At 42.3% G+C, this 16,288-nt stretch overlaps 1 protein-coding gene across 2 annotated transcripts in view; it reads right to left on the bottom strand.

Moving 5' to 3' along the window:
* Positions 1-16,288, bottom strand: part of LOC141774613 (contactin-associated protein-like 4) — a 92,154-nt gene that overhangs the window by 66,338 nt on the left and 9,528 nt on the right. For both annotated transcript variants that reach the window (XM_074647399.1, XM_074647400.1), the window contains exon 2: positions 1,154-1,264. In XM_074647399.1, coding sequence (XP_074503500.1) covers positions 1,154-1,264 — 111 coding nt within the window. The remainder of the gene's footprint in view (positions 1-1,153; positions 1,265-16,288) is intronic.

The following is a 16,288-nucleotide window of genomic DNA, read 5'->3' as shown; positions in this document are numbered from 1 at the left end:
GACGTACGCACAGAGCCTATACGTGTACACCCTCTGATGACAAAATTGACATGACAGAGACCCGAAAAGACCCAAGCGTACACACAGATAGGGAAAGTATATTTTTGGCATAAGACAGATGCAAGCAGACAATCTGATCAACATTTAGTCGAACAGTATGGAGTCATAGTGACCACTGTCTTGATGTCGTGAGAGGGGATAGGGGTAATGTCTTCATCGGGGTCATCAGGTGGGAACCCTTCTTCATCAGTGTTTCCTGGCACCCCAGGTGTCGCTCCCCTCTGCGTTTACCCGCTTGCTTGTCATTTTGCAGCCCAGCTGGGATCCTTTCTCTTCAGCCGAATCCAGTCGCTGCTTCGCTCAGCAGCTTCTGATAAAGACCTGAGGGCTTGTATGAAGACCCGTCCTCGTACTCCCCTCCCCTTCAGAAGCCTGGTTGACGACGTGGCTACAAACCCTCGACACCCTACCTTTACCGGGAGCACCTGGGCCTCGGCTGCTCTTTCTGCATACCTCAGACTTTTACCTTCATACGCCTCATCAACTGCTGCCTCCCATGGCAACAGTTAACTCCATGATGAACTTCTGAGAGGTTGACCACAAGATCAGGTCCGGCCTGAGACTAGTTGTGATAATCTCTGGTGGAATGATGAGCTTCTGATTTATAGATCAACCTGCATCTTCCAGTCCCGGGCGGCGTCCAGGAGGATCGATTACATTCTTGTAGATGGCTTCACTGGAGGTTGTCCTGCTCTTACGAAGGGGATGGTGTTCTGTGTTGTGAGGCGAAGGGACTGCGGGGTGCGCTATAGTTCATTTTTCTCTCATTCATGGTCTCATAAATTGTTTCCATGGGAACGTAGCCGTCGAGGCTTTCGTCATATGGAGATGGGCGTGGATTCATTTATAGTAGGTTGGAAAACCGATGCAACCCGACGCAACCAGGACCGCCGGGTCAGAGTGAACTGTGCAATGAAAGTATTCTCTTCAGGTGTGTCTCAGTTATGTGAAAACCGTTCCTACTGCCAAGCACTGATTTCATGTCTTTATATTTGAGGCCAATCTCAAAATAAAAGTGTATGAACCTCTCCCATGGGTGTGTGCACTCAATCCACAGATATCAGCCACGATGATAGTCTTTACTGTTCCTCACCTTCTCTCCGGTTCAGCTTAGCGAAGCCCGGCCCGTGGCTGCCCGACAACCGGGAGGAGCTTCTGAAGGACGACGGCAGCAGGTTGGATACCAGCGGACTGTGACACACCTCTGAGAATCACACAACACAGAGAAAAAGACGATTTAGCATCATGGCATAACTCACAGGAAACAAGACGCCGCTGACCGTCGTGGTCATTCCTCGAACCCTCAGTCGTCTCACTATAAGAATAATAAATGTCTCAGATTTATTGGAGCCTGATCCTCCATTATTAGGCTTTATATCAGCCCTGTGTAAACTGCTTATAATGAGACACCGCTGGATAAATAATGCGTTGTGTGTTAACTGCCTGACGGAGCAGACACATTAATTAGACAAACTGGCCACTGGAGTGGATCAGTGATGTCAGAGGAGGCTTTCCAGACCACAGACTCTCTGACGGTTACACACTTAGTAACACTGATGCTGCCTGCGTGCAACATAACACACATTTACTCTCTTTTTAACTGATTTACACACACAAAAACATCGTTTTCAGTTTGTTTGTTTGGTTTGTAGTTTGTATTACATTTTAGATTTGTTGTGGTGAACAATACAAGTGCATGTTGACAAGAAGGAACGAGGAATGAGCGTTCACATTTGATCTAATTCATTAAACGAGTTACATTTTTCTTTCGATACGCCGCGCTGCAAACGTTAGTGACCCGGTGGAGCGTTGAGCTGAATCTCCCCCCCTCTCCGTTAATGGATGTTTCCTGAGAGGAAATATGTGTGAGAGCGGAGAGATATATCTCCTGGAGAGATTATATTAATGAAGGATCTCGAGCTGTCTTTTCTTTGTTTAGCAGAGATTTAATCAGACTCGCTGCTTTCATATTGGATTCCTGCCTGTTAGAGAAACTTACACAGAAGCTTTGACTTTGGTCTCTCTTTCATGAGGACTTTGATTTTATCTGGTTCATAGTTGTGTGTTGTCTGCACGATGCTACATAAACTGTTTTAATAACTTAGCCGTGCACGCTAACATTAAGATGAGCATAACATTGTTCATTGAGTCTATGAAAACCTGACATAGTAGCCGTGTATAAAGGAATTAAAAAGTCACATTTCTTTTATGTATTTGTTTTTTAAGGTGAGACGCCGCAGGCAAAAAACATTGTTTTTCATGCACGGATCAATTTTTAGAGTTTGGGCTCTTTTGCTTTTTGAAAAAAAACATACAAAATATACAGTGTTTATTTTACTACTTTGTCTATTTCTGTAGATTTCTCCTAAATTCACCAAAAGTTAGCAATAGATAACGCCTCATTTGCATATTTTAACATATATTCTGAAGGTTTCTATAGACGGGTTTGTTCATATATCATTCATAGCCTGCTTTACACAACATTTTATTCCTAAAAACATGATGATTTATTTTTTTTTTTAATGGATTTTGACAGCATTTTCTGATTTATGGAGTGATAAAAAGAGATATGCAAAATCCCAAATGTACAAACCTTTGACTCTAATATTTAAAAAAAATTAAACAATAATTTTGATTTTATCCAATGTTTTCTGTTTTGGCATTTTATGCAAATTAGCACATATTTAATAAGATAATGCCCCATTTGCATATTTAAACATACAATTTCAGAAACCTTACTATACAAAAAATAACTGCCTTAATGTCAGTAATCAAATGGGGAAGTTTCATGGTGATATCTGTTAGTTAACTTAACCTCCAGCGCCCTATTCCTCGGAAAAAACATCTAAAATATCTACCCAAAATGAATCAGGACCAGCTCCTCAACCATGAGGCTTATATGCATATACAATATATGGTCTCTTTTGAAAGCTAAGAAGCTAAGAAATATGAATACATTGTAAGTAAACTAAACTACAGTATATTACCACGGAGATTACAACGGAGAATACTCGCCTAGTATAAAATCTTAATTTCAAAGTCAATATCTCCATTAAAACCAAGATCCCACCGACTATGATGAGACTGGATGTGTTCTACTGCTCTTTGACTACAACTGAGACAATACATATAATCTAAATACACTCAAATATAACATTTAGGATACAAAGAAGTATTTGCTGATATTTGAAAGTTTGACAACTGTGATTAACAACTTCACTGTGACAAAATAAAGAAGTCAATCATAAACAAAAGCAACGAAATGCCAACTGTAGAATTAGCCAAATATGACAAAAAAATAACTAAATGTTGTAATAATTTATGTTAAAGTGAGGAATGTTAAATCAGACGTGGTTTGGTCAGGTAAAGTTTGCAGCCTAGTTTTTATCTGGAATGTGCAGAGAAGCAGTTCAGAGTCTGTAGTGTTGTATTTAATATGTTACTATCCAGCTGTGAAAGCTCCGAATCAACATCTGTGCAGTGATAGTTGTCAGTTGGCAGAGAGGAGCGCCTCTGGATGCTAAAGAGAATATGTGATTTTAAAAACATAAGAATGCCAAGTCGATACTTTAAAGGTTTCTTCTATCTGTCTAGTGAATGCCGAGAAAAATCTTTTAAAAGGTTGAATTGTATGTGTGTGTGCTTGATTTAGATTGATCAATAAACGTAAGTCTGGTTTGGGGATTTGAAAATATGGTTCCCCTAAGCTAATATATTTAAAGGGACTATTTGTAACTTTCAGAAATGCTTCTTAACAGCGACACCTGTGGCCGTTAAGTCAACGAAAGTCAGCGTCGGGCTCGCTCACTCTACATAGACATGAAGGAGCATCGCTCAACACAGTGAGGAGACACACGTCAACTAAAAGCACAATATCACTCTATATTTCAGCTGCTTGGCAGTAATGTTAGCTGACCAGACGAAGGTCTCTCCATGAATCACTGCTGATACTTTGTTTGCTTCTGCTGCCTCAGCGCAGGCTGAGGCAGCGGGGCTCCGCAGCGAGAAACTCGTCTCCCTCCGCCCGCAGCCGGAGTGAACAGGGAGACACCGGCACCCGGTCGGAGACAAGACGATAACGTTTCTCTCTGCGGAGCCCCGTCACTTTACAAGACACGGGAAACCTCTGTTGGTCTGGAGGAGCTGCAGCAGTTATTTCTGCACAAACGTCCACTGTACATTCACTAGATATTCTCAGAGCTAAACTAACTCTACTGCAGTGTGGAGTGAGCGCGCGTTCACGTCTAGAGGTGAAGCGAGTACGCAAGAACGCGCGCGCTGTCTGAGTGAAGGCAGGCAGAGGAGACGAGGCTCCAGCCACACGCGAGCGCGGATGTGTCCCGACCCGGTACATTGATACGCTTAAAAAGTTACAAACAGTCCCTTTAAGACATTTTCATGGTTTTATAAAACATTAGAAATATGTAACACCGACTATCGACTGAAAATCTCTTTTTTCACTAGCTAGCTTTAGTATTAGCTCTGAAGTCTCTAAAGCTCTGAGCTCTAATACCGTCGGCACTAAAACAAGTTATCAACCATGGAGCTACTGCTCAGAAAAATACGTAATTACTCTATCATGCTCGGTTACACAAACAATGGCTCAGTAGCTAATCAGCTGCTGTTGTTCGCTGCTTGTTTCTTATAGTTTGTCTTTAAATATCGTTCCAGGTCTTGTTGTTGCTTCCACACCAAACAGAATCCAACAGAAACCACTCAGTCCACTGTGAAACTCTCTGAGCTGCTGGTTAGCTTGTTCTCTGACTATTTTTAATCACATCACACATGGCAGTTTTTCATTCTGCCAGTTTTAGCACACGTTTAACGCGCCGTAGCAGCATTTCAGAGGACTGAGAGGCTGCTCAAGGAGTGTTAGCTCCGGTCCTCGGCCTCCTAATCAGAGAGTCTTCTCCACCTTGTCAGCTCTCACATTCAAAGCTCTGTGACTCTCAGCACACCCATAACACGCGTTTACTTATCCAGCAGACTGAGCTTCATCCTCTCATCCACCAGAGCATCCACTTCACCATGTTGCTGAAATAGACCAAGCATCCCCAACATTTATCAAGCAGACGAGCATCTTCCTCCACTTCAACAACGACTGACAGCGATCAGGAGGTTTACAGGTTCAGAGCTCTCTAAGGGTCCTGGTTCAGAGCTGTGATATTAACCGTATTAAGCCACGCATCTCTGAGCGCAGTAATCACGCCGAGGTCTGCTCGTGCCCTCAGACATGAACCCTAATCCTCAAAATAAAATATATGTTTTTGCAAAACCTCAACCCACAGTTTGAGCCAAGGCTGCTGTGCTTCCTTCCAATTAAATCTGTAGATTTGTTTTAAGAAACATGTGAATAACTGACTTATTTATCTGTTTTTAAATCTGAATATACAATAATGAAATGCATGCCTTTCCCCCCCCGCCTCGGATGCACTCATTAAATTTTCATATGTAATATACGGCTGAAATAAGAAAGAGAGCGAGGGCAGCATGAATAGTGCATGCAATGTACATTTACATTAAATTTCAGGTATTTAGAGGTCATTTTTTTATTCCAAAGTGATATTCTGAGTGCCCAAAAGCACAAAGTTTCCACATATTGCCATCATCTATTGTAGAAATAATAGTAATAATAATAATACATCTTAAAGATCTTAAGAACTGATATAATTAGGCCCAAAGGCTAAACCCAGGAGAATACGTACACCTTGTACTGTGTTAAATTTCACTTTTTAGAAAGAAGAAGTGCAGACTAATTATTTAATTAAGACTTAATAAAGAGGATACTGAAACATGTTTGACTTTGGATGTTTGAGACGTCAGTTGGCTGATGAGGATGAGGCTCTATGTGTGATGTGTGGAGCTGAACTTCATTGGACTGGTCTTGTGTGATGTGTGGAGCTGAACTTCATCGGACTGGTCTTGTGTGATTTGTGGAGCTGAACTTCATCGGACCGGTCTTTCCTGCTCTGACCCGTCTGACTTCCTCCCAGCTCGTCTCTCTCTGACCGGAGCTAAAGGAGTCTGTCTGTCTGTCAAACAGCTGCTGAGCTGTGAGGATCAGCATCTCTGCGGCATCTCAACGTTTCCAGATCTTCATCTGACAGTTTGTGACTCTGAAGCTCATCCAGTCAGAACATGTCAGTCAGTTGCTCAATCTCCTGTATATATACTATAAAACTGCTTCTACTCCACTTCATCTCAGAGGGAAATGTTGTACTTTTTACTGCACAACATTTATCTGACAGCTTTCTGACAGATTCAGATTTTAAAAACAAAACATGTAATCAGTTTATAGAATATGATACTGAGCTACAGATTAAACTATCAGACAGTAAATCAGATCCTCCACCGGCTGTCACATTAAAATACTACTTGTGTTTTAAAGCATCAGTAATAATATTCCAATAATATGATATAACTTAATCTAAACTCTTTGAAACGGACAAATCTTCACAAAAATAACTTTAATTCTTTAAGTATACGTTGATGCTAAAACCTTTGTACTTTTACTTAAGTAAGATTTTGAATGCAGGACTTTTACTTGTACAATGATGCACAGGCTTCCCGGGGCCCCGTGTACCAGGGGCCTCATGAGACATGAGCTTTAAAAAATATGAAATATTTATATAATAAATTCTAATATTATATGTTTGCACCACCGCCGCTATGAACACATTTCCTGTGCATAGTAAAGTAAGCTGGCTCTGACATTCAAAGTCATTTTTTCAGGCTTTTAAATGCCACAACAGATTCATATTGATTAGTTCAGTAGGTTTACATTTTAAGCGATGAAATAATATAATATGAATTCATTGTGACCCGTAGTGCAGCCTATTACTTATAAGAATGCTAAAGTGAGCTCAAGTCGTGTAGTCTCACCCCACTATTAAACCTTACAGTTCAAACACAAACAGTCCGAGGCCGGAGTCATTAGTTATCAGAGCTAAACAAAGTCGCTAAAACATACGAGCTTAAGCTCCTGATGATGTCCCTCTCGATGTTTCTATTACACTTGATGCACAGATTAAAAGTCCTCCGGGCTCCAGCTCTGAGCAGAAGGAGTTGTTCGGTGGGAGGACCTGACCCGCTGCATGGAGAATGTTAAGGCGGCGCTCCACGCAGGAAACAGTGAAGTCTTTCCTGTTGGTGCTGCTCTGCTGTTCACTGATGCATGCCCTGAGTGTACTCGCTGCCTCACCCCACATCTAATTTAAGGACAAGGGCATTGAAAAACACACAAGTAGCACCTTGGGAAGCGCTAGTGGTGAGGGATTCTTCTTCAGCCTCCTTCCTCTAGATTCACTAAGTCTGTGGCAGCATGTCCAGACTGCTCTCTTCATCACTTCCTCACTTCTCCTCCTCTGTTGAAGCAGCACAATTTAAACTGTTTGCAAGCAAAACGACTGCAACCGTTCACTTTAGGTTACACTTACAGCCACTTACAGCTTTCTGATATCCCTATTCATTACAGATCATTGTTCTCTTTTCATTATCACAAGAGCGTGATCATCTTCACAGACAGAAAACTGGAAGAGCTGCAGTAGAACAGCTCGCTCTCACCAGAAGACGTATGAATGACACGGCAATATGGAAGTCATTGTTTTCTTGCTTTTCACGCCACACAATGTAAACACATTGGCGTGAATATGCTAAGCTCGGAGCTAGTTACAAGTGATGGTACGTGTCCACCGGGTTTTTTTATCGCGCCGCTTCCCAGCATTGGACGCTTGATGGGCTTCCAGTAGACACAACACACTCGGCACTTGATTGGACGAACGCTTTCCCTCCGTGGGCTGCTGCTCTCAGCTTTCAAACCGGAAACAACCCGGCGGCTCGTTTGGAAACTTTCTTCTCTTATTTTACGAAAATAGTTCACTGAAATGTGTTTCTGAAAACATTTGAGGTGAGAAATAAGCCGTGAAGTTGATGAATCTGTCTTTATTTTAAATTGACAACGTTTAGTTTAAAAGATTCTTGGGAGTTTCGAGAAGTGGCGAGTCGCGTTGGGCGCCCGTGATTTGCATAAAGTAGACTAGACCTAAACTTTATGCAAATGAGGAACGGCCGTCGTGACGCTCCGTCTCTCGAATCGCGCCGCTACGCTACCAGAATGCTTTGCACGGCTGCTTACATAGACAATGAATGGGAAGCGTGGAAAGGACGGAGCCTGTGGACACGTACCATTAGAGAGACTGTTTATGGCGGGCGCGGCAAACAAACACAGGACTTTCAACCAGCAGACCGCGTTCGAGTCCCAAAGTGTTGTTGAGTTATTTTGAAGTTACGTTAGTAGAATATTTTACGTACTTATGTTCCATTGTTTACATCATTATTTTATGATGTTTTTCATAAACCTAACTAAGTAGTTTTGTTGCCTGAACATAACCACGCCCAACAGGGTGTTAAATAACACAAAAAGCCGTTTCACAACGTTAACCTCGTGGCGTGAAATGACACGCAAAATATCGTTCTATTTATACGCCTTCCTATGCGATCACGATGGTTGGAAAGGGGAGAGAATCTGCAACCCAGACGACAAAATGTTGACATTGTACGTTTCTGCAAACCACGGGATACGTTGAATGTCGACGTCTCTGAACCGGCCTCGTATCACGCTCGCAGAAACACACAATGACACGAGGTTAACGTTGGGAAACGGTTGGTTAGGTTTAGACAACAAAACTACTGGGTTAAGGTTAGAAAAGAGATCATGGTACAACTGTAACACAACTAGCTTAAATAAATAACCCCCTATAACAACCTGGTGTATAAATGACACGCGAAAAGCCCAACATGAGTTATCATGACGTGTGGAAATGTCGTGCTATTTATACGCCTTCCCATGAATAACGGACGCTCTATATACTGTTACTTATGAAACAAACATACAACGCCATAATCTGGCTCATGAAGAGACAGTTACAGACTTTATTACCGACCTGGAGGGAACAATACTACCGACATCGTGCCCTTGAACGAGACATGTTGAGGCTGTTCCAGCGGAGTGATGTGTGAATACAGGGAACAAAACAACAACAGAGTCATTAGTGCTCTGGTGGAAGAGCTTATTGTTAGTCACTGTTCAATATTCATCATTTTAAAAACCCATTAGACTCAGTAAAACACTGAATCCAACATCAACATTTAAAATAGCTGGTAGCTACGAGTTAATGATATGAACAAGAACATGACTTTCACAGCTGGCGACTTTTTCTCATTCCAACACACATTTGACTTGTTATCATTCTGGGCAAAGACAGGAAAAAGTCCTCAGGCTTTTCTCTTTAGCCAAAAAACAATGTTCACCCCGTCAGTAAGAAAACAAAACAAACATATTTTAAAACCGTGACAGCGAGTTGAACCGGCACACGGAGGCAGAAACATTTTAGAAACATCAGAACAACTTGGACACGATATTCCAGTGAAAACATCAGGACGGTGCAGCTCTACCCACGCTGCTGTACCTCTGGACCATCCAGGGATTGTACCGTGCACGCACCGTGTGCACTCATTTAGCCTTCACCGGCACTGCAGCAGCCTGAATTATACATAAACATAAGACAGACGGTGTGTGTGTGTGTGTGTGTGTGTGTGTGTGTGCAGGTCAGTGACACGTGGCTGCATCATTTCACTGGTGCTGCAGTCGACTTCATTACGGTTTGGAGTTACGGCCTCTGCCCCGAGGAAACGTTAAAACATAATCACCTGTTGGGAAGATCTGCATTGATCATCAACATCTCCTTCTCCTGCGTTACTCTATTGATTCCAGCAGCAGCGTTTCACACGTAGATCAGTGTGCAGACCGAGCTGCTGATCAGCACTTCTGGAGTTGGCAGGCGTTCAGCGTCACACACAAACACACTTGAGAAGAGGCCGGCTGACACGGGGGACTGAAGACAGACTCTCTCTTTGGAGGACAGACTCTTAAACTGCTTCTTCGAATTTACACCCAGAGTCGTCCAGGGTCCGCTGCACCATGTCCTTAAAAATGTAACTCTGCTTCACTGATATCTAACCTTAAGTAAAGAACCGTACAGCTGCTACAATCCCTGAAAGTGTACGTACAAAATAAACCCATGACCACATAGTTTATGATGATATTGATTAGAAATCATGACTCCAAGAAACCGCTTGATGTCCTCATTACTGTAGAAGACATTATGAAATATTCAGGCTGTAGTTTGTGCTCTACGGTTCGTTTGAGCTCAGTATGCCATTTGGTAAATATGCAAAGTTCTGCTTATGCATATTTCACAACGTTGCTCTCTGTGAAGCAGCGAGACATTTTACACGGATGCAACGACGGTGGCGCAGAAATATAGTGATGAAGTACAGTTTGAAGCAGTGTTATAGAATAAAGCTGTTGAGAAATGATTTCATCATATTTGACTAAATTAGCTTCGAATGTACTCAACCCAGAACATCACACTGTGTAACGGAGGATAGTTTGTCATAATGAAGGTTGCACTTCTTCTACACCGCCATCATCGAGTCCATCCTCATCTTCACCGCCATCATCGAGTCCATCCTCATCTTCACCGCCATCATCGAGTCCATCCTCATCTTCACCGCCATCATCGAGTCCATCCTCATCTTCACCGCCATCATCGAGTCCATCCTCATCTTCACCGCCTTCATCGAGTCCATCCTCATCTTCACCGCCACTGCCAAGGACACAAGGGCAGACTGCAGCACATCACTCGCTCTGTGGAGAAGGTGATAGGCTGCAATCTGCTGTCCCTCCAGGACCTGTACGCCTCTCCAGGACCCTGAGGCGGGCTGGAAAGATGCTGGCCAAAACCCCCTCCCACCCTGGACACAAACTTTCTGAATCACTCCCCCTCTGGCAGGAGGCTGCAGTCCATCTGGACCAAAACCTCACAGCATAAAAACTCTTATTCCCATCTGCAACAAGGCCCGGGACCCCCGCTGAGATGGACTCTCATCCCGTCCATTGGAAACTAAACGTTACTTTAATGTCTTCACATCTTCATACTGGGAACCTTTGCGTATTCCTTGGAACATTTTGCACATTTCTACACAAAAGAGAAGGAAGAGAATCACAACAAACAAACTACTGAAATGAGTCGTGATACATGTAACAAAATACACCAATATCATCAGTGTATTGAGACCACAACAGGTCAGACAGGAGTTCTCTCAACTAAAGCATCGTAAAGATGAGGTGAAGTTTCAGAGATACAGGATGAACTGCAGGCGTTGCTCTCCTCATTCTGTGTCTTCTCTTCCATCTCATTAACCGAGTCATTAAATTGCTCGCCAGACACCTCGTCTCTGTTAAAGTCGTGGCTTGGACTCAGCTTTTGTCCCGCGGTGCTCAATGTCAGCTACGGTCTCTAATACCAATAACATTTGTGGTCTGCACTCACATTCACCAACGCACTGCCTCTGATCTAATCATCCCTGGTGGCAGCCTGCAGTGTGAGAGGGAACAGATGGCGATCTACAGTCTAAAGGAGAACGGAGACGGCGCCAGTATGGAGATGTTTTGTTAAATTATGCCCAGGACTCCTCCAGACACCTCCGAAGTAGAATCTGGAATCTACCGAATAACAGATTAGTGGCTGAATTCTGAACGCACCGTATTGACTCTGATACTCGACAGTATAAAATGTAGAATAATCAACCAGATATTAATATATTTATCTTCTGAGCAACACTAACTACAGGGAGATAAAAATATTAAACTGTAGTAGTATATATATATATATATATATATATATATATAGGATTATATACAGAGATGGAACGTAACTGTGCTTAAGTACAATTAAGTACTTGTACTTCACTTGAGTCTTTTCTTTTCATGCCACTCTCTACTTCTACTCGGTGACATTTCAGAGGGGAATATAGTATTTTTAACTCCACTACATTTATCGGACAGATTTAGTTACTAGTTACTTTACAAATTAAGATTTTTGAACAGAAAACATATGAAGAGTTTGACTATAAGAGCAATTCTTTTTGTAATTGTTTAAGTCATTTTTTCAAGGTTACAACTTCTCCAATGTGAAGATTTGCTGATTTTCCTTTTAATTATTTGAATAATTGTAATATATATATATATATTTTTAAATAATGATGAGGTTTGTACTGTTAGTTGGACAAAACAAATATTGTGCAGGTGTCACTTTGGACTCTGGGTTGTGACGTCATGTCTAACTATTTTCAGAGTTTTTACAAACCAAACAATCAATCGATTAATGGAGAAAATAATCAGCAGATTAATCCATAATGAAAATAATCATTAGTTTATAGTTCAGAATGAGCTCCACCTGAACCAACTAGAACAGGGAAATACTGTTTATACATTAATGCATGAGTAATAATAATCTAATGATAGAATATATGATAGTATATCAGTCACAGGGGACACTTTACTTTTTTGCATTGAGTACTTTAATTTTAATATTTTAAGTACATTTTTCTGATTATTATTTTCAACCCATGGAGTATACTTGTAACAGAGTATTTTTACAGTGTGACATTCGTACTTTTACTGAAGAAAAGTATCTGAGTATTTCCTCCAACACTGATTTATACATCAGATTTGATCTGGATTCATGGGACAGCCCAGAGGTAGAAACATCGGTGATAAACTGACCTTTCTACCTGCTGGTTGCTGGTTCAACTCCTGAAGCTATTCAAGCTGCACAACATCTCTGCTACATGTTCTCCAACAATGATCCTCTGAAAGCTGTTTATCACCATCACTACTCTTCATACCGTCAATTCCTCCTTGTTCTTCTTCCTCTCTTTTTGACAAGTCATTGTCATCTTCATAATCATATTCTTCATTTGCATCTACTCTTTCATCATCATCATCTTATTATTGTTCTTTATCTTCTTTATCATCATCACCATTATCATCATATGTGTCTTCCATCATCTACCCCATCTACTTCATCATCATTCATCTGTGTCTATTCTGTCTTCTTCCTTTCCATCATCTTCATCAACTTCTTTGTCAACATCACCATCATCTTCTACCAATAGAGGTGGATTTACATTAATAAAACATTCATAATTTTAATTGATACTAATCATTTAATTTGCGTCCTTCATTGAGAGTTCAGGTCTGATGTCAGATAAACATTCCTGTAGCTTGTAGGGAGATTCTCCTGCCTTGCTCAAGCAGACTTCAACAGGGAAGATGTTTTCCACCGTGAGGGTTTGAATCCTTCAGGCTGAAGTGCTGCTACTCTCCTCACTACAGCTGCTCTTATGCAGTCCATGCAGAGCGACGGAGCACCGCGACCACAGCGAGAGTCTGATAGCCTCTCGGACCGACTACGAGTCATCTGAGGTGACGACGGCGCCGTGTGATGGATGAGAGTGTGTTTAAGGAGCCGGAGCTCCGGCGGGACCGGCCTTCAGCAAATATCAACGGGTCACAAACTCAGATGGATAGACTGCAGACCTCAGCTTTATCACTCAGCTACTTGTCCCCGAGTTAATGGACCTTCTCAATGCCATGCTGTTGCCAGGGCAACAGCTTTGGTCCAAGTTTACTTCCTGTCATTAACAAACAGGAAGTACAAAGAGGCCCATTTAGTCTGTTTGTGTTGTGAAGTTTGGAAAAAGGTCTATAAATCTGAATTCCTGACTGACGCTAACGCAGCCTTGACTTCTTCAGACTCCCCTCCTCTGAACACACATTTTCATAACTGACACTAAAGAGAAAAGATGAGCGGTAGCTTCTCCTCAGCTCCCTCTCATCTCCGCTGTCACAAACTCCAGCGTCTCATGAATCATAAAGAACATATTCACACTAATTTGATTATAGTCACAGGTTTATGTTCCTCTCAAGACTTCCAGCTCATTGAGAAATATGAAATGCTAATATTCTGTTTGAAATGGGCGGCACGGAGACATTTCCATCCCCAGCTCCATCCACAGAATGTTTATTAAAATAAATAAATCTGAGTCTGGAGTGGAAGAACAGGACACATTTACATAAAGAAATAACCAACATTAACCTGCATCATCAGCCCAGTCGCCAGGGAAACATGTCGGCATTGAACGTTTCTGCAAACGGATACGTTAAATGTCGACGTTTTTGCATTCGGTCCGAGCAAGTCACATAGTACAACAAGTACGATAGGATAGGATGAACTATATTAATCCCCAAAGGAGAAACAGGTTTGCCACCATAAACAAAGACATCCACAACATTGAAGGGAAGTACATAGTTCCAACAACAAGAAGGGGTCAGTAAAAAGCAGAAAGTGCAGAGAGCATACAGTGAATGAATAAATAGTGAAAAGGACACGGTATCAACAATGTTCATAGTGTGACGCACAGAGAAAGTGACGTAGTACATCGAGCGACCGTTATTGAAAGTTATGTGGAATAATAAGGAGTATAACAAACACAAACACAGGACTTCCACCCAGAAGACATTTTTAGTTTAACACAAACCGTGATCTTTTTTCTAACATTAAGCAGGTAGTTTTGTTGCCTGAACCTGACCAATTGTTTCACAACCTTAAAGGGACTGTTCGTAACTTCTTACACGTATAAATCATTGCTGGTCGGTGTCCCATGTGCACTCGCGTGTGTCTACACTGTTCAGACTCAGACTCCAACACAAACTACAGTGAAGCACCAAAACCTCTTGGTTGTATCTAGTGAAGCTCGTCTTGCAAAACAGTGTTGGCGGCGGTCGTATACGCGGGGGAGACCGTAGCTTTGGTCTCCAGGACCGGAGTCTCTGCTCCTCTGCTCCTCTGCTCCTCTGCTCCTCTGCCTGCCTTCACTCACACACCACGCTCCTTCTCTCTCTCTCTCTCCACCTCTCACGTGCATGCTGCTCACTCCACACTGCAGAAGAGTTAGTTTAGCTCTGAGAATATCTAGTGAATGTTCAGTGGACGTTTGTGCAGAAATAACTGCTGCAGCTCCTCCAGACCAACAGAGGTTTCCCGTGTCTTGTGAAGTGACGGGGCTCCGCAAAGAGAAGCGTTATCGTCTCCGACCAAAACTCCGGCGTCTCCCCCGTTCCCTCCGGCCGGGGTCGGGAGGCTGAGGCGGGAAAAGCCAACACTAGGATCAGCATTGATTCATGGAGAGACCTTGGTCTGGTCAGCTAACATTACTGCCAAGCAGCTGAAATATAGAGTGATATTGTGCTTTTAGCTGACGTGTGTCTCCTCACTGTGTTGAGTGATGCTCCTTCATGTCTATGTAGAGCGAGCACAAGCGCCAGCAACAGGACGCTGACTTTAGTTGACTTAACGGCCACAGGTGAAGCTGTTAACAAGACATTTATGATTCTTACATAGAGTCTCTTTAACCATGCACATTGTGCATTTCTGCATGTGTGATACGACGCAGATATGAAACATGTTTCTGGATCAGAAACGTCAACATTCAACACATCCCATCGTTTGCAGAAATGTACAATTGTTTTCTGGCGACTGAGTTGGCATCATGCCTGACATCACCTGGACGATCAAACCTGAAGGAAAACCACATGTCCAGCAGGAAGCGACATCCTGTCCCTTCTGTCCGTATCCGTCTCCTCATCACTGCACAATGCAGACATTATCTTTAAAAAACTAATTCTGTGATGTCAGGTCGAACTTTAAATGAACCTGAAGCCCTAAAGAAGAATAAGACACAGATGTCACAATAAAGTTTGATTTTGAGATTTATTCATTTCCTCCTGTGTGGGGTGATTGACAGGAAGCAGAGCACGACATGAAGACACTCAACTCGAGCACAGCAAGTTTAAACTAAACCGAATGAAAGCTTCACGCTGACGGGGACGGATTTCATTTTTGGGGCTGAACAAACGGAACAAGTATGAATGACGGCAAATATCCTCTTCCGAAGGGAGTAAAACTAAAAGCTCTGCTCGGCGTTACAATCGAGATGATTGGCACAAAATTAAAAGCACTTTTATTTTCCAATATTCCCTCAAAGTGTCCTCCATCTGAGCTGAGCTGGTCTGAGGAGAATCTCTGAGGATTCACTCAGGAACACGTCAGCAGGTAAAAGCTTGAGCCGGGATTTCTCCTCTCACTGACTCACTGATAAGATACAGTATGTGCTCCCTCAGTGTTTTCTGTCAAGGTGCTCTTGACCAGGCCACACAATGATGCTTATGTTGAGGCATTTTATAAAATGAGAGCATGATGCATTGTGCTCCATTCATGAAAAGTGACTGAAATACTTTCCCTCTTCATTAAAGGATAACAGA

This window comes from Sebastes fasciatus, chromosome 9 (genome assembly GCF_043250625.1).
Source record: "Sebastes fasciatus isolate fSebFas1 chromosome 9, fSebFas1.pri, whole genome shotgun sequence".
Lineage (NCBI taxonomy): Eukaryota > Metazoa > Chordata > Actinopteri > Perciformes > Sebastidae > Sebastes > Sebastes fasciatus.
Note: the sequence above shows the minus strand (reverse complement) of the source record. Positions and strands in the feature narration are given on the sequence as shown.